This window comes from Pisolithus orientalis (assembly GCF_024613125.1).
Source record: "Pisolithus orientalis strain OTSU chromosome Unknown F5J12scaffold_9, whole genome shotgun sequence".
Classification (NCBI taxonomy): Eukaryota; Fungi; Basidiomycota; class Agaricomycetes; order Boletales; family Pisolithaceae; genus Pisolithus; species Pisolithus orientalis.
In genome coordinates this window covers 712,793-740,286 of record NW_026260790.1, presented here as the reverse complement: position 1 = coordinate 740,286, position 27,494 = coordinate 712,793, and the positions used below count along the sequence as shown (strand labels likewise).

At 47.4% G+C, this 27,494-nt stretch overlaps 5 protein-coding genes across 5 annotated transcripts; 2 read left to right on the top strand and 3 right to left on the bottom strand.

The window, feature by feature from the left end:
* Positions 1–5,461: 5,461 nt before the first annotated feature.
* F5J12DRAFT_566298 (heterokaryon incompatibility protein-domain-containing protein) lies at positions 5,462–7,371 on the bottom strand. Its single transcript, XM_051740083.1, has 5 exons — positions 7,269–7,371; positions 5,920–7,220; positions 5,813–5,868; positions 5,721–5,754; positions 5,462–5,666 (listed from the first exon to the last, which is right to left on the bottom strand). Exon 2 carries the CDS (start codon positions 7,213–7,215, stop codon positions 5,962–5,964), a length of 1,254 nt encoding a protein of 417 aa, XP_051601411.1. The 5' UTR covers positions 7,216–7,220; positions 7,269–7,371; the 3' UTR covers positions 5,462–5,666; positions 5,721–5,754; positions 5,813–5,868; positions 5,920–5,961.
* A 148-nt stretch (positions 7,372–7,519) lies between these two features.
* On the bottom strand, positions 7,520–11,640 carry F5J12DRAFT_566288 (uncharacterized protein). Its single transcript, XM_051740082.1, has 2 exons — positions 11,573–11,640; positions 7,520–11,524 (listed from the first exon to the last, which is right to left on the bottom strand). Exon 2 carries the CDS (start codon positions 11,366–11,368, stop codon positions 7,535–7,537), a length of 3,834 nt encoding a protein of 1,277 aa, XP_051601410.1. The 5' UTR covers positions 11,369–11,524; positions 11,573–11,640; the 3' UTR covers positions 7,520–7,534.
* A 232-nt stretch (positions 11,641–11,872) lies between these two features.
* F5J12DRAFT_821757 (uncharacterized protein) lies at positions 11,873–14,416 on the top strand (the record flags this gene model as incomplete). The annotated part of the gene is made up of 8 exons (XM_051745325.1): positions 11,873–11,950; positions 12,036–12,132; positions 12,355–12,638; positions 12,717–12,854; positions 13,024–13,096; positions 13,174–13,263; positions 13,314–13,516; positions 13,549–14,416. Coding segments are annotated over 8 exons (1,707 nt in total), but the record flags the coding sequence as incomplete, so codon positions are not given.
* Positions 14,417–16,961: 2,545 nt separating this feature from the next.
* F5J12DRAFT_781793 (uncharacterized protein) lies at positions 16,962–18,977 on the bottom strand (the record flags this gene model as incomplete). The annotated part of the gene is made up of 10 exons (XM_051742621.1): positions 16,962–17,157; positions 17,217–17,229; positions 17,347–17,551; positions 17,867–18,047; positions 18,184–18,325; positions 18,370–18,430; positions 18,497–18,537; positions 18,601–18,712; positions 18,752–18,803; positions 18,859–18,977. The coding sequence occupies 10 exons, from the start codon at positions 18,975–18,977 to the stop codon at positions 16,962–16,964; spliced, it is 1,122 nt and encodes a 373-aa protein (XP_051601408.1).
* A 3,173-nt stretch (positions 18,978–22,150) lies between these two features.
* On the top strand, positions 22,151–23,249 carry F5J12DRAFT_781792 (uncharacterized protein; the record flags this gene model as incomplete). Its single annotated transcript, XM_051742620.1, has 4 exons — positions 22,151–22,200; positions 22,245–22,377; positions 22,433–22,870; positions 22,926–23,249. 4 exons carry the CDS (start codon positions 22,151–22,153, stop codon positions 23,247–23,249), a joined length of 945 nt encoding a protein of 314 aa, XP_051601407.1.
* Between the last annotated feature and the right edge of the window lie 4,245 nt (positions 23,250–27,494).

Sequence of the window (27,494 nt, the reverse complement as noted above, 5' to 3'; positions counted from 1 at the left end):
GGTACTGGGAAAGTGCACTGGAATCACATCAGGGGGAGGCTGTGCATGTCACATCTCGAAGAGATCGCTTCTAGGCCAAAGTGGGATGACAGAGAGGCAGTGCTGATCTGATGCCAATATAGTACATCCAAAAGTGGACAGGGTGAGTCAGATGTCAACAGGGGTCAAGCTTTGGGGGTCTGTGGGGTGACAGGAGCATAGGGGATCACAACTTTCCCCCCCAAACCATCCTCTCAGTGAAGCAAATAAAAACTTCATGAATGAGGCTCTGTTGGAAGAGAGGATGAAGGGGGAGTGTCTTCTGCTGTATCTTGCAACAAGGAGGCAAGATGTGCATCATACTCATCATGGATGCGATCAGGGAGAGTGGAGAACAGTAGATCATACTGTAGCTGTCACAATTTTGGAAGAATGACGGACAAGACTGGTATGAAGACATTGCAGGGGGCAGGGAGGAAGGATCCATATGCTTCTTGGACCGGAGAGACTGAAACAACCACATAAGACCTTTCCAAGCGAATGACAGACCTGAGGTGACCAAAGAACATCCTCCTGGAGGTCATACTGACAAAAAGAACACACTGTCCAAGCTGGATGGGCTGAGAGGGCACAGATGAGGGTGGGATGTACCAGGATGCTTCAGGACAGAAGCTGGTAGGAACTCCTGGTAGATATATGTAGCCATGGTCCCTAGCAAAGGGGACAAGCGAAATGACTGATGTGGAGGCAGCCATATCAGAAGAATTAGTGAAATGAGCATCTTTTGGAGGGAGTGCTGTAGAAATGTGTGGAGTGTGCAAATCCTTTCCAATCTTGGAAGGTAGGATTGCGTGGCTGAGCACTACAAGCGAGTGTGGGAATGGTTTCGGTGTCTGCAGAACTGGTGGAGATATGTCAAAAACCGGAATGCCGTACATGGGCGCTTAAGAATTTTATTGGCACTTAACCTGCCTCCTCCTTTTTCTTTGGCATCGACAACTTGTTCTTGTGCGAGGGATGACTGCCGACATTGCTGGCTGTCCTTCTTTGCATGAGGGCTATGGTCTTCACCTCCATTCATCAGCTACATCCATGTCCACCTCACCAAACACCTTTGGTGTGTGACAGTGGAGGGATAGATCTACCTTTTGGGAAATGACAGCATTTGTACTACCATCAAACAAGTGGAGCAGAACTGGTGGGGAAATGGAGGAAACAGGGATAGCATATTTTTTGATTATGGACAGGTCTACAAAACAATGAGAAGAGCCAGAGTCAATCAATGCAGAAACAGCATCAACAGAGTAACCAAGAAGAGTTACAGATGGAAGTAAGGAACCGGGACTAGAGAGAGTGGATGCATTGAGTTGGATGTCTGGTTGCACACAGTTGGGATCAATGCTTCCTCCAGGCTGTGTGAGCTCCCTGGAGGAGCAGACTAATTTTTTGGCTCTGCCTTCTCCACAGGTGGAGGAGGTGGAGTCCCAGCTGTAGCTGCATGGGCTTTGGCTGTGTCAGAGGTAGACCTGGGACAGTCCTTAGTGGAGTGGCCAGCCTCTCCACAGAAGAGGCAGAGGTTGTTCTTCATCCTACACTGGCATTCAGCAGAGGTGAGTTTGCCATCCTTGCCCAGAAGATGGGCATTATCAGACTTGGATGTGTCAGACTTGGGCAGATCCTTTTGCTTGCCCTTGCCCTTGGCATTGGACTTTGGAGCAGAGGCAGAGAACAACGATTTAGACTTGTTGTTGGAGCTGGAAGGCTGCAACCTGTTGGTGGTGGACTTGGTGGTGCATGAGATCTCTGCTTTACACTCCCAGTAGTGCGCATTGATGGTCTGAGCAAGTTTGCAGAGTTGTGCGAGGGTAGAAGGTTTTCCTACACAAGTGATTTCATCCTTGATGCAGTCTGGAAGTCTGCTATAAAAGTGGTGGCAGAGTGCACTGACACTGTAGTCCTTGACCTGTGAAGCCCAGTGATTGAATTCCATGACATATTTGGTAATTCAAGAGCCATCCTTCATAGTAAGGATCTTGAGTTGTTGGACTGCATCCACTATGGCATCATGTGGACTGAAATTAGTTGTGAGCTCTTGTAAGAACTTGTGATAGTCATCCATCCAGAGCAGGTGGTCATAATTGTTGGGGTTTAGTAGGTCTGGCTTGAACCAAGCCAGGGCCATACCCTTAAGATAAGACTGAGTGAAGGTAACCTTCGCTCTGTCAGAGCAGAATGTGCAGGGGCAGTCCTGGAAGCTCAGCTCACATTGTATGAGGAACTTGCAGAGTTTCTTAGGGTCAGAGCTGTTGAAAGTGTCAGGCTCATGGACTTGGGTTTTCAGAGCAGAGTCCCCAGTGCATGAACTAGACCTCACAAGCGCATGGACAGCTCTAGCAAGAGCCACAAGGGGATCCTCCAGCGGCTCAGCCAGGTCTTCAGGGATATCCCTGTCACCACTGCCCCCACTGTCAGGATCACCATCAGGGTCATCAGGGTCAGGTCCATCATCTTGGTTTTGAGGAGATGGAGTATGGAAAGTGGTTGGATGGAGGTCAGAGTGACCAGCCTGCAAAGTGCTTTCACCTTTGGCACGAGAACAGTGTCAAGCGGAGAATGACTGGAACTGTTCAATGACAGAAGGGAATTGATGTGGATTAGCTAGAGCAACAGCAAGGTTCTCAGCAACCTCTCTTTGGGACTGAGCTCAAGTTCTCATAATGGTGTAAGTTTTTCGGAAGACAGAAAATGAGATCATACAAGTGTGAGTATGAATATACTGTCAAGTCCAGGCCTACTCTGACCAACTCCGACACTTGTTGAGGTCTGGGAAGAGGTTCAGGAGCAAGTCTGATGGAAAGAGTAGAACTCTGACTGGTGGAGTGTTGGCAGGAATGAAATCCACTGAGGTAAGGGCAGAGTGAAGTGAGGGTGTTGGGTTTAGCTTGTGTGCTGCCCCCTTGCATGATCTCAGCCCTTGCATTTCAGAGGGGGAGTACAGACAGACAGTCAGAGGTAACTCCAACAGGCAGAAGATGGAGACAGAGGGAGTAGGAACTATGTTGATATTTGTACTGAGGAACAATGGAGTATGATACATGCTTTTATACTACCATGGAGGTACAGTAACTGGAATCGGAACTGACATATGGAGACCCAGCAATTTTCAAGTAAAACTTCCTAGACAACAAATGAAGGGTAGATGGAGGGCATATGAATGGGTAACATAGAACATCCAGAAAAGGAAACAGTCCAGGCACTGGACCATGTGGTGCACATGCTGTGGAGTACCTGACTGTGAGCTGTCAGGGAGGAGTCTGAAGGTAGTCACATGACTCCTCAGAGAATGGTCCATTCAGTCCAGTAGGGGAGCAGTGCAATTCTGACAGCAGCTGGAGCAGAGACAGTGTGAGTCAAAGGGTGGTTCAGTGGAGAAAACCAACCAAAACCAACACAAAAGACAAAAAGAGCAAGTGGTGGTGTGCCTATGCAGTACCTAGATGGTAGAACCTGTTCTTTGGGAGGGTTTTTGCAAGCTACAACACTCAAAGACAAGTGCTGAGGGTTGGGGGTGCTCCTGATGAAGAAGGAGCAGGAATGTGAGAGAATGCAATAGGGTAGACTGCTGTCAGCCTACAGAAGGATGGATGACAACTTAATTCAATGTCCTAAGCTGCACTGAGCTCAGGGAGGGCTTGGAGCAAAGTATATTGATGATAGACAAGGATAAGCAAAGTAGATGATAGTGAGACCCTTAATAAAGTCTCAACTATCAAAGCTGCTGAATGAATTACTGAGTGATGATAAAATGTGAGCAAGAGGGGCTCTCTGATGTCTTTTTTTTTTTTTTGCTATCTAAGTACAGTGATTTATATACAGTACAGGGGTGTTGCCTATGGAAAACAAGGTGCAAACACTTGGTAAGCGATTGGTAACTGATGAGTAAGGAATGTAAGCGATGGGTAATCGTCTTGGAAAGCATTGGTAAGCATTGGTAAGGATTAGCAAGCCAAAAAGCAAAGAATCAGTAAGCAAAGTCAAAAGATTGGTAAGTATTGGCAATAGGTGAGTCAAAGACAGTCAGAACATCAAAGTATGAGTCAAGTAATGTCAGGAACTGGGAAAGTGCACTGGAATTGCATTAGGGGGAGGCTGTGCATGTCACATCTTGAAGAGATCACTTCTAGGCCAAGGTGGGATGACAGAGAGGCAGTGCTGATCTGATGCCAATATAGTACATCCAAAAGTGGACAGGATGAGTCAGATGTCAACAGGGGTCAAGCTTTGGGGGTCTGTGGGGTGACAGGAGCATAGGGGATCACAACTTTCCCCCCCAAACCATCCTCTCAGTGAAGCAAATAAAAACTTCATGAATGAGGCTCTGTTGGAAGAGAGGATGAAGGGGGAGTGTCTTCTGCTGTATCTTGCAACAAGGAGGCAAGATGTGCATCATACTTGTCATGGATGTGATCAGGGAGAGTGGGGAACAGTAGATTATACTGTAGCTGTCACAATCTTGGAAGAATGATGGATGAGACTGGTATGAAGACATTGCAGGGAGCAGGGAGGAAGGATCCATATGCTTCTTGGACTGGAGAGACTGAAACAACCACATAAGACCTTTCCAAGTGAATGACAGACCTGAGGTGACCAAAGAATGTCCTCCTAGAGGTCATACTGACAAAAAGAACACACTGTCCAAGCTGGATGGGCTGAGAGGGCACAGATGAGGGTGGGATGTACCAGGATGCTTCAGGACAGAAGCTGGTAGGAACTCCTGGTAGATATATGTAGCCATGGTCCCTAGCAAAGGGGACAAGTGAAATGATTGATGTAGAGGCAGCCATATCAGAAGAATTTTAGTGAAATGAGCATCTTTTGGAGGGAGTGCTAGAAACATGTGGAGTGTGCAAATCCTTTCCAATTTTGGAAGGTAAGATTGTGTGGCTGAGCACTACAAGCAAGTGTGGGAATGGTCTTAGTATCTGCAGAAATGGTGGAGATATGTCAAAAACTGGAATGCTGTACATGGGTGCTTAAGAATTTTAGCCAGTGCTTAACTCACTCCCTTTCTTTTTCTCTGGCACTGATGACTTGTTCTTGTGTGAGGGATGACTGCCAACACTCCTGGCTGTCCTTCTTTGCATGAGGGCTATGGTCTTCATCTCCATTCATCAGCTGTATCCATGTCCACCTCACCAAACACCTTTGGCATGTGACAATGGCTTGCAACTGACAGAAGTTGGGTGGAGTTGGTGTGTTAGTGAGTGAATGACCAGCAGAAAGGGGTGTGGAGTGAGTGAGGACTTAGGATGAATGCATGACCATGACAAGCTGCACTTGATCAATTGCCTCCCTCCCACACATATTGGCTAACACTCTGAGGTTGCCTTCTTCAGTGGCAGTCCTCCTGGCCATTATATAAGGGGTGTAGATCACACCTGTAAGCCTCACAGACTTCTGATATCTGTTCAGGCACAAGTTCAGCCTCAGGTTGCTATAGATGAGCTGACTCACATGAAACCTAACTGAATTAATATGTCTTTATACCTGAGGGGTTCAAACCCTGGTGTGTCTATAAAGACAGAGTGCTTTCCCTTTTGGATGCAAGCAAAGGCACTGACAGTTCCCTTGCAGGCAACTGCATCTACACTTGATTGTGGTGGTATTCCAATAAGTTTGTTGATGATCTGAACTTGATTCATGAGTGATTGTCTAATGTCAGCACTTTGTTATCAACTCACATTGCTCTTTCCTGAACCTGAGGCACCCAGGACACTGATGAAAAGTAATATTAGTATAGTGGATGTATAAAAGACCAGAAGATGGTACATACACAATTACTGCATCATTGGCCATGAGATCATTGACTGATATCTGTGACAGTCTGCTCTATGTAAGCATTAGTAGATATGTAGCATTTCACAATTAATCAGAACACACCTGTCTGGACAATGGGCCCCTGATGTTAAGGTTAATCTTATCTCAGCAAGGCAGAAAGATTTGTTGAAACTCGACTGCCGGTGACTTCTGGTTCCAGCTTACTGCTGGGCAGCAGTAAAAGAATCTGGAATAGTTGGGACCAAACCGCTCCATGGTAACGGTTATAGGGCCTGAGGCTTTCCCAACTTCACAGCATGCCAGCATCACAGAGAAGAGCTCTGAAGCACTGGAGCTGGAATCATGTTTCAGGGCTTGCCTGGGTAACCATATTTGAATGCCATGGTTAGTGACAGTGAATGTCTGGAAATGCCCTTCTGCAGACATCAACTTGCGTAGCTCCTTCTTTGGTAAGCATTTTTTAAGAGCACCTATGAAGTCACTGTGAACCATCTGGATTATATTCGAGCAATCCCGAAAGCAGGTAGGGTCGTCTGCCAGGAAACTGCTGGCCCACCCAGTATCCCTTGTCCAGCCCCAGGCAAATATGCTTTGGTCATTGGTCAGCCGAATAACTTCTAACTGCAGACGGAGAAATGCATTTTTTCCCTCCCCATACAACATTGGCATATGCACGCCAAACAACCCCATTAATGAATATGCCCGATCCTCCTCTCGGGTCGTCTTCCGGTCCGCAGCCCACGACATAACTTGCGCTACACTGGGACTGGTCCCGCCCAAACCTTTCTCCAAGACATCAACCGAAATTCGCGTGATGGTATTCAGAGCAGCTGCACAACTTTGTTTGTCGGCAATGAACACCCAGTTCCGGTTGAAAAAATGGACGTTTTCCGGAGCTATCAGTTCCTGGAGCGTCCACCCACGCGAGAACCACTTGGGCCAACCATTGGACTCGGAAAATTTTTTGTCATCGGGTTGAGCAGGAAGTGAAGGAGCATCTATGTCGTGGAGAAGTGCATAGCAGCGATCTGCATTTGCATGCCACGCGTACATAGAATTGAGGGCCTCCGACAATTCAGCACTACTTTGCTTGTCAATGCAGCAGGTGTCCACCCAAAGCCATTCCAGGTCATCATGAAGGGCCTGCCGGGAACTCTCTAATATTTTCTTGTACCCGAGGCGCTCCCGTATTTCGTCTAGGGCGGCAGCAGGCATGCTCGTGAGTCCCGCCATCTCCGTATATTGTACCTCTTCCGCAGGTTCTTCCCAGCAATGGGATAATATGGCATACTCTGTCTCTTCAAGCCTGGTGCCACTTATGTCCACGAGAAGCTTTGTCTCCGGGCCAGCTTTCCTTGCGTCAAAGTTGATGAAAGAATTGACGTCGATGAGACGCATAGTATCTAACGGCACATGAATAAATATGTCGCACAACGAACTGATCAACGTACGAGGCAAGAAAATAGACGAGAGATTGGACGGTCTATCCAGTAAAAAGTGTAATCAGAGCCACTCGCGGTGACAGATGGAGGACGGTGTGACGCTAGAAACCTGAGGCCTGAAGGCCTGATATAGATATTTTGATATCTATCACGTAGATGCTGGCAGGGGTATGTACTTTGGGTTGCCTGAGAGGCAGTTTTCGCAATACGAAATACAGAAATCGAAAGACGTTTACACCCTGTAACCACATAGCAAACACGACAGTCACTACTAGCTACACTACAGCCAATACTCTAACCTCGCTTTTCAAAACGGCCGTGGACCCCATGGGGCAAGCAATGATGTGACAAGATGATGCGATTCTCGTATACTCGTTGTGGGATCGTTCTGCCAGCAATAGCGCATTGAATGGCCGTTGTAACTGAGAGAGCCATTCATTACTGGTTCCAGACCCAAGCAAGCTTGAACACCAAGGGCGGATCAGAATATACGGCAGTTTTGTCTCCAATCGCTCCGACCCCTCCTGGAGTTTCGCTGACGATGTAATTTCCAGCGGTGTGAGTCCGACCGCCTGAATTTGGTACAGGTAGTACGCAGTAACAGGATCCACCTGCTTCAGTTGGACCAGCTTCACACGGTGAATGAGGCACGGTAAGATAAGCCTGCGAGTGAAGAACCGCGGGAGAGGTAAGTTGGAAAGAGCACGATACATCGAGCGACTACGCGCATGGGTCACGCGCGACCACATCCTCGGCACCAGAGTTTGTGACTCCACTTGGCTCGGAGGTGGGTGGGCGGGCGGCAACATGGCATACGAAGTGATACTTGCAGGGAAACAGCTGTGGAATGATGATGCCTCTCCAACCCAATCTAGGATAGAAATGTCTCCTGACTGCGAAATTATCTCTGCTAGGAGACGCCCAAGGGCGTTCTCCTCAGATTCGCCATAGAGTACAGGTAAATGGACCCCAAAAACTCCGAATAATGAATACGCAACGTCCTCCGGTCGGGTCGTGCGACGCCCTGATGCCCACTGCAGCTGTAGTCGGGCGACAGCCATACCAGGAGAGAAATCGGTGAGATATTGCGATGCTATCCCCGTCGCCTTCTCTAGTTCATCGAGGATAGCTGGATCGGTTTTATGATTAGACGACGTGCGACCCATGTAAGGCGACCAGTCTTCCGTGTAGAACAATATAGTGCGGGCCGCCAATAACTCTACAAGAGTCCAACCTCTCGTCGGCCAAATGCTGTAAGAGAGTGAACCAGATTTGGCAACATCGGAAAGATACACGATCGTCAAAGCTGATTTTCGGTACCATAAAAACACCGACCCAATTGTCGCCTGCATTTCCGTACTGATTGCCTTGTCAATACAACACGTGTCGCTCCATGCCCACAGGTAACCGTGTTCAAGGGCGGTGACACAAAATGCCTGAAGCTTCGCAAGACCGCCTCCTCCGGTCAAATTATAGATCAGACGACCTTCGATGTCGCGCAATAACGGCTCTCCTGGACCCCACTTGTGTGATAGGGTGACGTACTGGAAGTAGGAGGAGATCACGGAATAGATTTGGGAAATCTGCTCAGGGGTGTCATACCCCTCCAGGGACGACAACAATTCTTTATACTGAAGACTGCTTTCGAAAAGTGATAACTGCTGGTCTCGGTCACAGAGGACACCAGTGCGCACGTTCAGGAGTCGGAAGGGAATAGTTTCAAGAAATTCAAGAACAGCTTTCCTGATTAATTGCCATAAGTGGGAAGAACGCGAAAGCGGTGGCGCTTCTGCATGCGTAGTGGGATTTGTTTTCTTAATTTTTGCTTGGAGAAAGTTTGTGAGGCTGGAGCGAGACGCAGCGTGCTCGGCACTTCCTGGGTTTATGAGTTCCAGTGCAGATTGTTCAAGAGAGATGGCCTCGTCTAAGTCGGCCATCAAGCCTTGCTTTTGAAACCTATAGCTAAGGCAAAGCGCGAGTCCATGAAGCGTAGAAGGTCGATCTGGGTGCCCTGAGGGACGAATCTTCAAACCTTCTCGAAACAAGATGATAGCCTCTTCGATGTCATCGACCATATTCTGCCTCTCGTACCTATCGCACAAGCAAAGCGCAAGGGTATGGAGGCACGAAGACCGAGTAGGATGTCCCGGTGGACAAAGCTCCAATGCATGACGCCCAAGCGCGATTGCCTCGCCTAAAACTCCAGCCGCATCTTCGCACTCGTTCTTTGACTTATTCTTGAAGCAAAGCGCGAGCAGTTGAAGAGATTCGCCACGGCCAGGGTGCCCAGGCGGACGGAGCTCCAGTGCAACTTTCTCCGCAGCAATTGCCTCCTCCAGATCAGCGTTTGCTAGGGATTTTTGGGACCTTTCAGTCAAACAAAGCGCCAATTCATGAAGTAGCGAGGAGCGTTCAGGATGGTCTGAAGGGCAGAGATGCTCAAGTTCTTGACACAATACAATGCCTTCGTCAAGGTCACTGCTTGAGCCTTGTTTGCGGAACCTCTTCCTAAGACAGGGTGATAGATTCATGACAGCTGCAATGCGATCTGGATGTCCCGGTGGAGACAGGCCCAGCAAAATGCGTCCAAGTGTGACCGCCTTGTCCAGCTCGGTGCTCGTATCCTGCTTCCGAAACCAATCCTGGACGTATGTTGCGAGGTTATTCCGCGAGATAACAGAGGCTGGGTGCCCAGCTGGGCGGAGTTTCACAACTTCTTGACCATGTGTGATTGCTTCCTCCAAGTCTGCAAAAGCAGAGTGTAGCTGAAAATTGTGCCAACAGCAACTGGCAAGGATGTCGAGATAGGATGGCCGATAGGGATGACCTGGAGAGCTGAGTTCCAACGCGGTCCGTGCAAGTGCCGAGGCCTCGCTTAAGTCAGCGACAGCACCTTGCTCTCTAAACCTTTTGTGGAGACATTGTGCCAGAACGCCAAGATACACGGGGTGGAGGGGGCGTTTCGGTGAACTGAGCTGCAGCGCAGTTCGAGAAAGCTCCGTGGCTTTCGCGGAATCAGCCATGGAACCTTGCTCTTGAGAGTTGTGGGCAAGCGCTTCTGCGGCAGTGCAGAGGAATAGGGGACGATCAGGATGCCCCGGCTGGCTCAGCTCCAAAGCCATATTACTGAGAGAAATAGCTTCCACTCCGTCCGAAGCGGTTGCCTCTCCGGGTATCCTGGACACTGCACTAAGACAGCGAGAAAGCACGCTAAGGCAATGGGGATAGATAGCACTCTGCTGCAAAGTCAAAGCCAAAGCAGCTCGTGCTAGGCAGATGGCTTCATGCAAGTCAGCCACTTCACCCAGCTTTGTAAACCTGTCATAAAGGCAGACTGCAAGAGTGTAGAGATGGAAGGCCCGCGACGGATGGTACGGGGAAGTAACCTCCAATCCAGTCCGTGAAACGGTAACGGCTTCTTCCAAATCTGATATGTTACCTTCCTTCTCGAACCGATCGTCAAGAATCGATGCGATACCAGAGTGTGTGTGGGGACAGTCTGGATGGCCGGGCGGATAAAGTTTCAAGGCAGCTTTACAGAACGCAATCGCATCCTCCAAATCCGACATTCTACCCTCTAACCTAAACCGTGCCTGAAGGTACCTCGACTGGTTGAGAAGTGAAGAGGCCCGATGAGGATGCCCAGGTGAGCGCAGATCCAACCCTGCTTGTCCAAGTGTGATCGCTTCGTCCAAAAGTATCGTCTGACCCTCTCGTGAGTATCGTGTCATGAGCAGCTCAGCGAGATTATGAAGGGCGAAATCCCGACCGGCGTCTCCTGATGGTCGGAGTGCCAGTGCAGCTCTGCTAAGTGAGATGGCCTCTTCAGAATCATGAAGTACACCTCCTTTTTTGAACCGGTCATTAAGGCAACCCGCAAGAAGGATGAGTGAGTTGGGCCGTTGGGGGTGCCCTGGTGGACGGAGCTCCAACGCTGCTCGGCTAAGGGTGATAGATTCATCCAAGTCCACCTCTGCACCGTATTCAGCGAACTTATTCCGTCGGATACTGGAGAGGTCATGGAGGAACGTTGACCGGTTAGGATCTCCTGGAGGATGAAGATTCACTGCAGCCCGCAGTCGGGCGATCTCGTCGTCGAATGCTTCCATTCCCTGTACCTAACGACGAATATTTTCCACTTAATCAATTCACGAAAGTTTGAACTACTCACCAAGACCCGTAGTTCACTCGAAAGTCGCAATCCTTGGGGATCTCTCTTGGCAGTCGACGGACCGATAAGTGTCGAAATCGCACGGAATGGAAAACTGGGTCCAAGTTACCACCAGAAGCTTGCAATAAAAACCTCAACTCACATATGGAATGACAGTGGCAAAATGCATATAGATGTCAGCCTCGTATGATATCCCAAGCTTTGGGCAGGCGATGGACACATTCCCACGGCTGTTACTCATGCTCAAGACTCAGAGCTCCAAACTTGTGCGACCCAAGTGCAGGATGACGGCGAACAAGGGTTGTAACACTGAATTCTCGTCCTGTTCGGTCCCTCGTCCTGACAGTTTACTCCCACAGTGCACAAAATACGATCGCAGCCTTACTGAAACGTCTTGCACACCGCTTTTTACGCACTTCCGCTTGCTGCGGTGCTTTCCGAGAACTGCAGCATAGTCCTGCACCGCGAGCTCGCATTGCGCGTGTTCACACAGGGACTCGAACGAATCGTTACTGACTGGGTGAGTAATGCGATTGTCTTGGCGCACTGCGGCGATCTGACACCGATGTTTCTTACCCATGACCGCGCATGACAAAGTGCACAAGCGTGCACTTGGCCCTCTCGCCATGTGGACTGCAGAGTTTGAGAATGATCCTTCATTAGGTATTATGGAGAAGTGCTATGCCAGATTAGAAGCTAACAGTGCGTTTATTGTTTGTCGGCATGCATACGTTCTACCCTAATCGCGCTCCTTTTCGTTGTTCAGACTACAAATTTGAAACACCGAATGAACCTCTCCCCCCGCTGTTGACGATGAGGTTCGTCTGCGAGAGGAAGAGGAACTCCAACGTGCTCTGGAAATGTAATTGAATGATCGGGGTGGTCGCAATGGTTACACTGGTTCTGGTGTTGTGTCTAGTGCAGGCCGGACGTACCCGTCAGGATACGTCCCAGCAAAGTCACCTCCCGCAGCAGTGTCTTCCAATTCTTCTCTCCCTGCACAGACTTCACTTGCACCATCTGCAGCTCCTGCTGCCTCAACACCGGTTGTGACACGCGTCCGCGCACCACATACTTTCGAGGCAACAGAACCTGGGGAACTTGATTTCGAACGGGGCGACGTCATCCGTGTGGCTGACCGCGCTTACAAAGACTGGTGGCGTGGACAGCTGCGCGGACGAACCGGTATCTTCCCGGTGAATTATGTGGTATGTAGATTTCCCTTTATGCCTCTACTTGCTGCATGGTTTCTGACATTCAATTACCGTATAGGACCTCTCCCCGAGCTTACTGCGGCCGAACTAGCTCGAGAAGCCGAACAAGAAGCCGCGATATTTGCACAAGCTGCAAATGTCGATCGGCTACTCATGTTGTTGCGCGATCTCGATTCCTCAGGTGAGCGACTGGCAGACAAGGAGATCCAGGTACTATTTAGTATGTCTTCCATTCTTTCGTGTGCTGACCAGTTTTATCATCTGATTTTACCGCAACGGTGCATGTCGGCATGGTAATTGCGTTACTTTTCGTTCATGCCGTCGACGGTTGACGATAATGGGTGGCGATGTCCGTGGTGAATGGAATATTTCTTGATAGGGATTGTACCAGTCATGTATGTCGTTACGACCTAAGATTGTGAAGTTGATCGACAAGTACAGCCAAAAGCGGGGTAAATACTTTTGTTTCTTTATACTAGACGTGATTTCAGTGGACATAATGCTAACAACGATGTTGGGCGTTCTGCAGCTGATTTAGTTGCAATGAACGAAGCCTTCGTTAAGGCCAGGACCGTGTTTGATCGGATGATGGAGGAAAGTTTGGCTCGACATGCAGCAGGCGAGTACCCCGACGTCCCACTAACCAAGCTCACCAATCTTTCATTGTAGCATACGAAAGTCCTGGGTATGGTTATCCTGCCCCCGTGCGGCATGAGTACGGGCCGCAGCTATACGGACACGGGTACGGACTTAGCCATCCTGAGGTGCCATTTTCTACTCCGCATGAGCTATCGGCCTTCGCCCAACCCTACAGCGGCTACCCCGCTCCTGCGCAGTCGCCGTACCCACAACAGCAGATGCCCTACACCCCGGTGCAGACTCTATATAACCAAGGCAAGTGCAGACTCAGCAGCTCCCCGCCCAAGAACCTTTACAATCGCATGAGACACTGCCACAAGCGCAGGCTCAGCCCCAGCCAACGCAAGCGCAGTCCCAATCAGGGGCGGAGTCTCAGACGCAGACTGGAAGTTCTCCGCAATCTCAGGATGGCCCTCCATACGTCTACAATCCGAATGCCACATACGCCGATCCCAATGTCCAGGCGTGGGCACAGTACTATGCACAGGGTGGTAAAGACCCCGCCGGTGCTGTATACTTCGTCTCTGTGCCCGGGGTGACAGACACCGCAGAAGGACCGGCGCCAGCAACAGAGCAAGTACAAGCCGTGCAAGGACAGGAACAATGGAGTGCTCCAGAGCAGTATGGACCAACGGCCGGGGTCTCAATGACGTTGGGATCTCAACAGCCTACTGGTTCTACAGGCGGTCCGTTGTCGCCGCAGAGCGCCCACCACGGCTGGCAACCGCCACAGCAGTCACCCTATGGCTACGTTCCTCCACAGACGCAACCGCAGTCTTCGCAACAGTATGCACCACCTGCAAGGATAAGCGGTTATGGTTCCTCGCCCAGTAGTGCAAGTGGGCATGCGCCACCTATGAATGGTACAGGTGGCCATCAGTCGCCTCTGCCGGGTGGCGGCTATGGGGGTGGATATGATTATGGAGTAGGGGCGCTGCAGCATCAGTTTGCTGATATGGGTGTTAGTAGGGTAGCACATCAGACACATGCGGCGTCTACTGAAGGATGAGCTAGGTCGACGTATGTTGTGTAGTAGGTGACCTGAATAAAAGGTGTACAGACTCTAGTTTACTTCACTGTTACTTCATTAAATATATCTTTCTTTGGCCTACTCAGGAGAAACAAGATCCTACTTTTGTCCAGGTTGGTGATTTATTCAACACATACCTGATCAGTGACTCACTTGGTGGCCAATAAGCTCATTGCGGGAAAAATAGAAAGAGCCTTTGAGTGTGACTTGCCATGCAATTAGGGAACTGGATAACCAGCTAAATCAAGTGATGGTCGATAAGGCACTGGCAACTGATATGGGATATGACTGATTGATGTGTAAGGATTTGGTCCAACACTGTTGACCATATGGTTAGATGTTGTTTTCCTTATGACAGATCTATTGGTCTCTCAATTATTTGTTTGATCCTACTTAACCAATACTGATACTCTGACATATTTCATGCCTAACCTCTATCCTATAAAATAGGCCATGTAATGTACTGTATGGGGACTTCTTTCCTACCTTGAAATAAGACACTATTGTCTGGAAGCCTGAGTAGAGTGAAGAATCCTTCTCATTGTGCCACCATTAAAAGTACTACACTTCTTATCAGTGTTACATATTTTTTTCCTGAAAAACAAGGTCTTACCTCAAATTCAATAATGAACACACCAGATACCTTCTTGACCATTCACAGAACTGATCTGCTGTGAAGACAAGAGTAAGTATCATATACTTGATAAAAAGAAATGGTTAATACCCATGCAACTGCCCACTGAGCTACAAAGGCTTGAGCATCATCATTACCTCCTAGCCCATCAATGACTCAGCCTGGTACTGATATCATTGACAAGTCTCTGCTCCCAAAACTGACTCCAATAGGAAGTCAATACTCCACCCCAATTGAAAGGCCCATCACTGATAACATTGTCACACACCAAAGGTGTTGTGGACATGGTTACAGCTGACTTTGCATAACTTGTCAACAAGTTGTGTGCCATGCCATGCATATGAAGACTAAAGCCCTCATGTGTAGAAAGACTGCTGGACATGAGCAGTCATCCTTCACACAAGAATGAGTCATCAGTGCTGAAGAGAAAAGAGGAAGTGAGTTAAGTGCACATCAAAAGTTTTTAGTGCCCATGTATGGCATTCTGGTTTTTGTTGTATCTCCATCATTTCCAAAGATATTGAATTTGTTCACACACTTGCCTAAAGTGCTCAGCCACACCATCCTGCCTTCTGATTTTGGAAAGGATCCTTGCACCCTATGCATTTCTACAGCACTCCATCCATCAGACACTCATTTCACTAAGTCCATCAGATATGGCTGCCTCTTCATTGATCATCTCACTTGTCCTGTTTGCCAGAGACAGTGGCTATGTATATCTACCAGGTGTTCCCACCAACTTCCATCCTGAAGCCCCCTGGTTCATCTCATCATTGTCAGCCCCATCCCATCACATGCAGCTTGGTCAGCATGTTCTCCTTGTCAGCATGACTTCCAGAAGGATGTTCTTTGGTTGCCTCAGGTCTGTCACTCAGTTACAAAGGTTTTATGTGGTTGTTTTGGTCTCTCCACTTGATGAAGTGTATGGATCCTTCCTGCTCCCTGCACTGTCTTTATTCCAATCTCATCCATCACTCTCCCCACATTGCAACAGCTGCAGTATAATCTACTGTTCTCCAGCCTCCCTAATCACATCCATGATGAGTATGATGTGCATCTTGCCTTTTTACTGCAAGACCCAGCAGAAGATGTCCCCCCTTCTCCCTCTCCTCCATCAGAGTCCCATTCATGAAGCATTTATTGACTTCACTGAGAGGATGAATGGGTGGGAGATGTGATTGCCTATGCTCCCATTACCCTACAGACCCCCAATGCCCTAGCCCTTTGACACCTGACTCATGCCATCCTTTTCTGTAGTTAATACTTCCCCATCTGGAAACACCATCCATCTGTCATCCAATCTGTTGGTCCAGTGATGTCACTGCCAAGATCTGATATGCATTGCCACCCCCTAATGTGATATCAGTGCACTTACTCAGGTTCTGACATTCTTTGACTCATACTGTGATATTTTGACTGTCCTTGACTCATTTATTGCCAATACTTAGTTTGAAAAATTGGCAGTGGCAGTGAAGCAGCCTTGCCAACTGCAGTAGGTGCACACATGTGACCTGAGAGGCTGGGAATCCATGATGTCATGGGCCTCAGCCACCTCAGCACCATTGCCAGCCAGGGTCAGCATGGCCTTGCATGCTGTTGTTTGGGCACCTTGCCCCACATTTAGGTCCAGTGTATGTAAATGTCACAGTGATCACATCTTGTGATTGAGGACTCCTGAAGCTTCTGCAGGATTGAAGCAGTTATGTACTATGGTAGGACTGTGTTAGGTAGAACAATACATGATGGTATTGCATGCACATGCACACACTCAGGATCTGTGATGATGGGTGGATGAATGATGCTTGTGATTCATGACATTTGTGTTGTGCATTGTGTATGTATGACAAGTAGGCTGCTGCACATGTACGAGTATGGCGACTAGTGGTGTAGTACATCACAAGCTGGGGTGATGCTGGGGTGATAGTATTGACAAGTGGGTGATAGATGTATTAAGAGAAAAAAACCAAAAAAGAAAAAAAGAAAAAGAACAGGATGGCAAGTGTGATATGCCTCATCATTGCTGCTTGCTGATGCCTTGGAGCACTGAAGAAGAATCATTGCAGACTTCTTCACTTGTGAGGCGATGACAACGATCCCCAGCTCCACAATACCATTTGCAGGCAGCCAAGATCACTTTGAGGAGCTTCATGTGTCCTTGACTGACAGCACTTCCATAAATCTTGAGGGAGGTCTCATCATCCCCATGGAATCTGGGGACCATGTCAGAGAGACTTGGGCAAGTGGTAGGAAGTGTGACAAGTCAACTTACTCATTGAGGAATTCTGTTGCAATGACGTGTCACTGAGAGTACTTTGTGTTGAATTGACAGCCACTCTTCCCATTGTAGTAGTGATAAGGCCAATCCTTGAGCAAAATGTGCAGGCCAAGCTGTGGCTCACCCTCTGTCCAGTGGTGCACTATGTCCCTCCGAGAGTCTGATTTTGGGGTCTGTGTCCCATTGGGATGCAAGACCGGCATGTCCAGGATGACAACTCCCAGAAGGGAAGTAGACATGTGGGTCTTGATCCTCTGGGGTCTGATACATGAAGGGAGGGACATCAAGAACAAGACATCTGATGGCTGGACAGCCTGTGGCATCCTGAACTGTGTTTGAGTTGGTTGTAGATCAGAAGTGGATAGGTATGGTTGGGCTGCTGAGGTGGAAGTGGGCTGGATCACTGGGGGGAACAAAGTCATGGTCTGCACAGGTGATCATTGGTGGGCTGATACATGCAGCTGGTCAGTTGGCATGGTGGAAGTGACTGAATGAGCAAGGCTCACCTATTGCTGGCATTGCTCAAGTGTCAACACCAGTGGTTCCCTGGCATGACACTGGGACTGGATGTGTGGAGGTTGAGGTAAGGAGAGCCTTGCAACTAGGTTGCTCATGTCATTGAGCTGTTGGCAGATCTCCCTTACATCTGTTGATAGTGAGCACGAGGCTTCTTTCACTTCCCTCACAGTCATGTGCAGTGATGCCACATCAGCTGTTATTGATGCATGAGCCATGCTGAGCACCTTGGTGGATGCTGGTTGGATGAGCACAGCTTTGCCTGCAAGTGAATGATCACCTTCATGAGGGACTGGTTGCAGTGTGTTGCTGTGGCCATTTTCATAACAATTCAGCTCATCAAGAAGGTAACACATAAGTGTGTCATGCTGTGTAGTGGTGTGAAGCAAAAGGCAAGGAGTCAGTTGTTTGCTACACACCCAGATAGGAAGACTCACATGCTCACCTTCTGACCACCTGCCTCACCACCAGACCTGTGCAAGGGTCCATTGCTGCCCCACTGGTGTGAACATGAAGCGGTACTGCACTCCACCACAATGGTAGCAATGCATTGTGAACATTCTGGGAATTCTGGACCCCACCACTGCCTTGTCGATCCATTTTTGGATTGTGTCATGGGAAAGTGGCTCACCTGGCTGCAGCATGTCATTTGTTCCAATTGTGTGGAAAAGGAAATCCTCTTCAGTCATTGGCTGGCCAAGATGGATGAGTTTGACCCATTTCATCCAGGACATGAGGTGCAGGAGGGCATCACATACCTTGCCCATATCTGGGCATGGATAAATCTTGTAGTGATTGCCTAGTAAGTACCAATGCAAGAGATCAGATAGAATGATATGCAAAGATGGATATAAAGACAGACTTTGTAGGTCAGCTTCCCTCATCCCCTTATCCAACTTTCTCTGCCATCCCTTATGGTTTTTCAGGTGGATCTTGAAGTAAGTGTTGTGCTCATTAATGGTGAGAGAGAGTTCCTTGCCTCAGAGATATTTCATGAACATGCCATCTATGACAGTCATGTCAAGCTTGACATCCCTGCATTTCAACTTCAGGAGCTCATAGTTCCTGTCATAATCCACAATTGAAAACATTGTTGGTCAAACCACCTGCCAGTACTTACCTTGTCCAAAGTGTAAATGCAATTGTGCTAAAAGCAAGGTGTTTGAAGTGCTGTGTGACTGTTAGCTTCACTTTCCTGTTCAAGGACTTGCCCAATGGCAGCGCTTTGTAGCCTATCATTGTGAGATGAATGTATTGGAGCAGGGTGTCAAGTGGACAAAGTGATTCCAACCAGGCAAGTATCTTATCCATGTATTTCTTCTTCATGGCACCCGAGTGCCTCTGTTCAGTGCCTTTGGAACTAACCTTGTGTCTGATAGATGCCATGACATCATCAACTTCTGCTGACAAAACTGGGTTGCCCTCCCATCAATGATGGGCATCATTGTGATGCCATTTCCAATGGAATGTCACACTGTCACTATTCCAAAGGTATTAGTCTATGAGCATCAAGGAAAACTGAGCAATCATGCCATGCATGCTTCATCCCACAACATCTTGAATCCTGCTTGAGAACCCCATCAATAGTACTTTGGCTGCTATTCTCCTGGAAGCCTCTCCAAGAAAGGTAAAGAGCTAATGCTTTATCTGAGGACCTATTTGGCACATGCTGTCACACACCAAAGGTGTTTGGTGAGGTGGACATGGATACAGCTGATGAATGGAGATGAAGACCATAGCCCTCATGTGAAGAAGGACAGCCAGAAATGTTAGCAGTCATCCCTCACACAAGAATGAGTCATCAGTGCCAAAGAAAAAGAAAGGGAGTGAGTTAAGCACTGGTTAAAATTCTTAAGCACCCATGTATGGCATTCCAGTTTTCGACATATCTCTGCTGTTTCTGCAGATACTGAGACCATTCCCACACTCCCTTGTAGTGCTCAGCCACATGATCCTACCTTCCAAAATTGGAAAGGATTTGCACACTCCACACATTTCTACAGCACTCCCTCCAAAAGAAACTCATTTCACTAATTCTTCTGATATGGCTGCCTCCACATCAATCATTTCACTTGTCCCCTTTTCTAGGGACCATGGCTACATATATCTACCAGGAGTTCCTACCAGTTTCTGTCCTGAAGCATCCTGGTACATCCCACCCTTGTCTGTGCCCTCTCAGCCCATCCAGCTTGGACAGCATGTTCTTTTTGTCAGTATGACCTCTAGGAGGATGTTCTTTGGTTGCCTCAGGTCTGTCATTTGCTTGGAAAGGTCTTATGTGGTTGTTTCAGTCTCTCCAGTCCAAGAAGCATATGGATCCTTCCTCCCTGCTCCCTGCAATGTCTTCATACCAGTCTTGTCCATCATTCTTCCAATATTGTGACAGCTACAGTATAATCTACTGTTCTCCACTCTCCCTGATCACATCCATGACAAGTATGATGCACATCTTGCTTCGTTGTAAGATACAGCAGAAGACACTCCCCCTTCATCCTCTCTTCCAACAGAGCCTCATTCATGAAGTTTTTATTTGCTTCACTGAGAGGATGGTTTGGGGGGGAAAGTTGTGATCCCCTATGCTCCTGTCACCCCACAGACCCCCAAAGCTTGACCCCTGTTGACATCTGACTCATCCTGTCTGCTTTTGGATGTACTATATCAGCATCAGATCAGCACTGCCTCTCTGTCATCCCACCTTGGCCTAGAAGTGATCTCATTGATATGTGACATGCACAGCCTCCCCCTAATGCAATTCCAGTGTGCTTTCCCAGTTCCTGACATTACTTGACTCATACTTTGACATTCTGACTGTCTTTGACTCACCTATTGCAAATACTTACCAATCTCTTGACTTTGCTTACTGATTCTTCACTTTTTGGCTTGCTAATCCTTAGCAATGCTTACCAATGCTTTCCAAGATGATTACCCATTGCTTACATTCCTTACTCATCAGTTAACAATCACTTACCAAGTGTTTGCACCTTGTTTTCCATAGGCAACACCCCTGTACTGTATATAAATCACTGTACTTAGATAGCTGAAAAAGGAAGAAGACATCAGAGAGCCCCACTTGCTCACATTTTATCATCACTCAGTAATTCATTCAGCAGCTTTGATAGTTGAGACTTTATTAAGGGTCTAACTATTGTCTACTTTGCTTATCCTTGTCTATCATCAATATACATCACTCCAAGCCCTCCCTGAGCTCAGTGCAGCTCAGAGCATCAAATTAAGTTGTCATCCATCCTTCTGTAGGCTGACAGTAGTCTACCCTATTGCATTCTTTTGCATTCCTGCTCCTTCTTCATCAGGAGCACCCCCAACCCTCAGCACTCATCTTTGAGTGTTATACTTTCAAAAACCCTCCCAAAGAACAGGTTCTACCATCTAGGTACTGCATAGGCACACCACCACTCGCTCTTTTTGTCTTTTGTGTTGGTTTTGGTTGGTTTTCACCACTGAACCACACTTTGACTCACACCACAAAGCCTTGATGGCCCAAATTGCACTATCCAACCTTTGGTCCAACACCATCTGATGCAATGACAATGCTGCATATTCATCAGTGATCTGCCTCACCACTGTGTGTACCTTCTTCTCAGATGACTTCTGATGGGACATCACCTCTGCAACATCATCAGCCATGGTTCACATCTGTTCTTCAAACAGGCCAGGTGTAGCAGCTTGTCAACGACCATCAAAGACATTCAGCCTTGTTTTCACTTCCAGCATTTGTGCTGATATCATGTCATGGAATTGAGAGAGCTGGTTGAGCTTGTCACAGATGTCAACTTCAAATAGTGATGATGGTTGTTGCTGAGGTGTTGGAGCAGATGGTGGGTTGGGGACTGATGGGATGGGAGTGGAATCAGTTGCCATATGTTGATTACATGTCAGATATTTCAAGCTTGTCATGAATAGAGGGAGCACAACATATGATTTGTTCTTTGATTCTGCATTATCTACATCATGGTGACAGGCCCATCCATATCATGCACCATAATCCATAATATGTCTGACAGGCCATCCGTCTGATGCAGCATCATCAGTGATATCATGCACAGGCCCATCCATTTGATGTAACACCATCTGCAATATGCTGGACAGGCCAGTATATATGTTGTGATCTGGCTAATCAAACCATCAATGGGCCCATCTATTTGTTCCTGCATCATTTGTGATGGGCCCATCAATTTGTTGTGACACTGCATCCCCCAAATGTCAGAAGGGCCTGCACATAGTTATGACAGCTCTGTCATGGGCCCACTCTTATGTTGCTGTCACTCTGGGTCCTCAGGCCTGTTTATGTGTCACAGCTTAATTAATTTGATGGGCCCACACTGGGCTTTATATGAGTAATGTTAATTTGGCATGTGGGCTACCCATATGTTGTGACTAAGCATGACTACACCATGTGGTACAATGACATGCTACTGTTTGGCATGACCTACATTATATGCAGGTGAGTCATTCATTCAAATATCTGGTGCAACCAACCAACTCTAGAAATAGTGACACCCCTTACTCTACCTGGTATGAAGACATTCTAGTTTACTCCTCCAAAGACATAGCAAACTGCACTGATCTCAAATTGGGGGACCTCATTCTGATTTTTTTGATGAGCAGTGTGGACAATGAGGTATGTGCCATCCCCAGCATGCTGAAGGTGCCACCCAGTCTCATTCAGTTCATAGACAGGTAATTGGTGGTGCAGCATGGACGTTGCCTGTTGGCTGGCAAATTATGGCTTTGGAAGGAGTCTCTTGCAAGCCACTGCCACACTCCAGTTTGTTGATTTCATGAACTTCATTTCCAAGTGGTGTGACAGTGTCTGTGAGGTGCTAAGAACAGATCCTCGACATCTCCTTGGATGTAGACACTACAAACTTGCCTGCATCATTGTGGAGGAGCATATTGAGTTCCCTGACCCTGCCATCCTGGTGATGTATCTGTTACCTCTTACCTCGTGGTTGGACAATGGACATCCTCCCATTGCCATTGTGACATCTCACCAGGCTGATCTCACATCCTTGGCAGAATTTTGTTTGCAGCACCTTAACTGGCCACCAGATGTCATTCAGTCCAGATTGGCAGATGCTCATGCTGGTGTGGCTGCACATGCACTTATACAGGTAAGTTCTGTGATTATAAACACATCCACCCTGCCCCATCATCCACCATACCCAGCTGCCAGGCAATCTTGATGGTGAGAGACTGCAATGTGATCTTCAAGTCACAGGCTATTTCAACAAGTCACTGTCCTCATCCACACACAAGCTCTTTGTTCCAATCCAACCCCTTGCAACATCAGGCAAGAGGAGTGATGGTGATCCATTCTATGACATGGAGATTGTGGCAGTCATGTTGGAATACTTGAGGCCTGACTTGGTGTCAGGCTCTGTCTGTCCATCTTCCCCATTGTCTTGTGTGGAGTTGGCAGATGAGAATGTGGAGGTCAAGGATACATTGTGTCTCAAGGCTGGAATTGATGATCCCATGAATGAGGGCTAGTCAGGCTTACTACACACTTTTTGTAGCATCATATCAGCTCATGAGTGGCACATTATGTGCACTTTTCAATCCATCCCTTACAACCCATGGGTAGAGATGGCTTCAACCTTGCTTGTGACTACAATCTGGTTGATATGGTTAACATATGATGTATGCAAGAGTGCTTGGAGGAAGACAACATCCTATGGATGAGTGTTCAATTTTTCAGGCAGCAGAGTGTAGAAGGAATGCATACACTGTGAGACCATTCAGCTTCCTTGTCTCATGATATCTGTACTGTCTTAGCCAGGATACTCCTCAGTGGAACATTGTATCCCATATTGTCGAAGACAAAGATGTTTGTGTTCACATCACCTGCCACTTGGTAAACAACTTTCAGCTCTCCATGCTGGCCAAAACTATGTCCACATTGTCTTAGCTCCCAATGGAGCATGTATATGCCCTATCATTGAAGACCAGCCAAAAACTGTGTCCACACCATCTTAGCCAGGGTACTCCTTGATGGAGTACCTACATCCTTTATCATCAAAGATGAAGTTTTGTTTGTATTTGTGTCACCCACCATTTGGTCACTAATTTTCAACTCTTTACAACCAAGAATCATGCCCACATTGTCTTAGCTGGGGTACTCCTTGGTGGAACACATCCATACCCTATTGTTGTTTGCACTTGCATCATTTGCCATTTGGTAAATCAATTTCAGCTTTCAATGTCAGCCAAAACCATGCTTACATTGTATTAGCTGGGGCACCCTGCAATGGAGCACATACACTCACCTATTGTCAAAGAGGAAGATGTTCACATTACATTGGTAAACAACTTTTGGCTCTCACATTCATTTTGCCAATATTAGAACTGTTTCAGTCCACCTCAATGATGGCCCCAAACATATTATATGTGATGCTGTTTCAACAGTTCATGTGCAAACTACCACTACTTGGCATTGAGTTCTCCCAATGCATACTCAGCCACCTGCCTTACAGCTGTATAGTGGTGCAAACTCACCATTCAATGTGACAGCAGTAAAGGGGTTACATTACCAACATATTCCCCAATGTCACCTGCTTTTGACATATTCACTGTCCAGCCCACTGTGAGTCAAAGTGTGGTTCAGTGGTGAAAGCCAACCAAAACCAACACAAAAGACAATGAAAGTGAGTGGTGGTGTGCCTATGCAGTGCCTAGATGGTAGAACCTTTGATTTTGGAGGGTTTTTGCAAGCTGCAACACTCAAAGATGAGTGTTGAGGGTTGGGGGTGCTCCTGATGAAGAAGGAGCAGGAATGTGAAAGAATGCGATAGGGTAAACTACTGTCAGCCTACAGAAGGATGGATGATGACTTGATTTGATGCTCTGAGCTGCACTGAGCTCAGGGAGGACTTGGAGTGAAGTAGATTGGTGATAGATGATAATAAGTGAAGTAGACAATAGTTAGACCCTTAATAAAGTCTCAACTACCAAAGCTGATGAATGATTTACTGAGAGATGATAAACTGCAAGCAAGAGGGGCTCTCTGACATCTTCTTATTCAGCTATCTAAGTACAGTGATTTATATACAGTACAGGGGTGTTGCCTATGGAAAACAAGGTGCAAACACTTGGTAAGTGATTGGTAACTGATGAGTAAGGAATGTAAGTGATGGGTAATTGTCTTAGAAAGCATTGGTGAGCATTGGTAAGGATAAGTAAGCCAAAAAGCAAAGAATCAGTAAGCAAAGTCAAAGATTGGTAAGTATTGGCAATAGGTGAGTCAAAGACAGCCAGAATGTCAAAGTATGAGTCAAGTAATGTCAGAAACTGGGAAAGCACACTGGAATCACATTAGGGGGAGGCTGTGCATGTCACATGTTGAAGAGATCACTTCTGGGCCAAAGTGGGATGACAGAGAGGCAGTGCTGATCTGATGCCAATATAGTACATCCAAAAGCAGACAGGATGAGTCAGATGTCAAGCTTTGGGGGTCTGTGGGGTGACAGGAGCATAGGGGATTGCAACTTTCCCCCCCAAACCATCCTCTCAGTGAAGCAAATAAAAACTTCATGAATGAGGCTCTGTTGGAAGAGAGGATGAAGGGGGAGCGTCTTCTGCTGTATCTTGCAACAAGGAGGCAAGATGTGCATCATACTCATCATGGATGTGATCAGGGAGAGTGGAGAACAGTAGATTATACTGTAGCTGTTGCAATTCTGGAAGAATGATGGATGAGACTGGTATGAAGACATTGCAGGGAGCAGGGAGGAAGGATCCATATGCTTCTTGGACTGGAGAGACTGAAATGACCACATAAGACCTTTCCAAGCAAATGACAGACCTGAGGCGACCAAAGAACATCCTCCTAAAGGTCATACTGACAAAAAGAATGTGTTGTCCAAGCTGGACAGGCTGAGAGGGGGCAGATGAGGATGGGATGTACCAGGATGCTTCAGGACAGAAGCTGGTAGGAACTCCTGGTAGATATACATAGCCATGGTCCCTAGCAATGGGGACAAGTAAAATGATTGACATGGAGGTGGCCATATCAGAAGAATTAGTGAAATGAGCATCTTTTGGAGGGAGTGCTGTAGAAACATGTGGAGTGCACAAATCCTTTCCGATTTTGGAAGGTAGGATCGCATGGCTGAGCACTATAAGCGAGTGTGGCAATGGTGTCAGTACCTGCAGAATTGGTGGAGATATGTTGAAAACCAGAATGCCATACACAGGCACTTAAGAATTTTCATCAGTGCTTAACTTGCTTCCTTCATTTTTCTTTGGCATTGACGACTTGTTCTTGTGTGAGGGATGACTGCTGACATTTCTGGCTGTCCTTCTTCACATGAGGGCTATGGTCTTCATCTCCATTCATCAGCTGTATCCATGTCCACCTCACCAAACACCTTTGGTGTGTGACAGCAGTTGGAAGTTGTTGCATTGGCTGTGGGTTGACTACCTCCTCCTGATGATCCAACCTCTGGACTTGTCACACCACCTCCCCCCAGTGATGATGGGAATGATGTGGTGGTGGGTTCAGGACATCCTGTCGATGCTGAGATGAGTGGATTGGAAGGTGACCCAGCCATTGAGTCCATGTTGATGCAAGAGGGCCAATTCAATTGAGGGCACCCTGGAGATGGGGAACTGTGACCAGGTGCAATGTGAGTCACAACAGCAGCCTCAACAATGCCAAATATTTGCTGCAATCCTCCACCTGAGGAGTGCCAATCCAAGTTGAATGTTGCTGGCCAGACTGACAGAGGACTTCAGCCAGGTGAGGGCATGGTATACTCATATCATGGAAGGGCTGACCTGGCAGATCACCCAGTGGGGTTGGAGTGGGAGTGCCAGAGCAAGGATGTAGGTGCAATGGGTAGATATGTCCAAGGTGTATTCAGCAATACAGAGTTCCCCCCCTCACAGTAGAGAGATAGGTTTGCTGTTATGATACCCACCTTCTGTATTGTCATATCCTGACAATACCATACTGCTTCTATTTGAGTACTGTTCAGAAGATACGCTCAGATTGCAGAAAATGGAAGATTGCTTAAGGCTGATATGGACTTCTGCAACTGCAATTTAATTTCTATCAATGAACTTGACCTGAATGGTTACATTGCATGATAGACACTCGTCCGACTATGGCTACACATTGCTAGCATCAATATCCATCAAAGCTGGGATATACTTCAAGCTCATGCTCTGTTGTTTCAACTTAGCATGCTCCAAAAGCCTCTCATACACTGCTATCTGCCTCGCAGCATAACAGCTGGCACTGAGTGCATCGCATTCCGAGTGGCAGGTGCACCATTGGACAGCTCGATAATTGAAGTAATTGATTGTCCATTGAAATTCAGCTGTCAGCAACTGTTCCTCTTCCAACCAATAGTCCCACACTGCTTTGGCTCAAAGCCAACGAGTGCAGTAAACTATGTGTAAAGTCAACATTGATCTATACATACATAGATGAAAGGCATACATTCTGACATCCAAGTGATGGATTCCATATCCATCAGAACATCAACAGGCCAAAACCAAGGCAAATTGCTGACCCAGTGCACATGTGCATTCTGAGTTATGGTGGCTGTGGTCATGGTGAGACCCAATGTCTGCAATTGCTGGTAACAGGTAAGGGTCTTGGCACTTGCACCCAGAGTGACCATTGCCTTTTGGCATTGCTTGTATATTGCAGCTTGCTTCCAAACTGCTCTGTTAATTGTATGGATTGCATCCCATGTGTGTGTTTTCATACTATAGCTTTTGGCATGTCGC

Excerpts from the sequence above, each read along its gene's own strand:
- F5J12DRAFT_566298 (XM_051740083.1), bottom strand. The coding sequence starts at position 7,215 with ATGCGTCTCATCGACGTCAATTCTTTCATCAACTTTGACGCAAGGAAA.
- F5J12DRAFT_566288 (XM_051740082.1), bottom strand. The coding sequence starts at position 11,368 with ATGGAAGCATTCGACGACGAGATCGCCCGACTGCGGGCTGCAGTGAAT.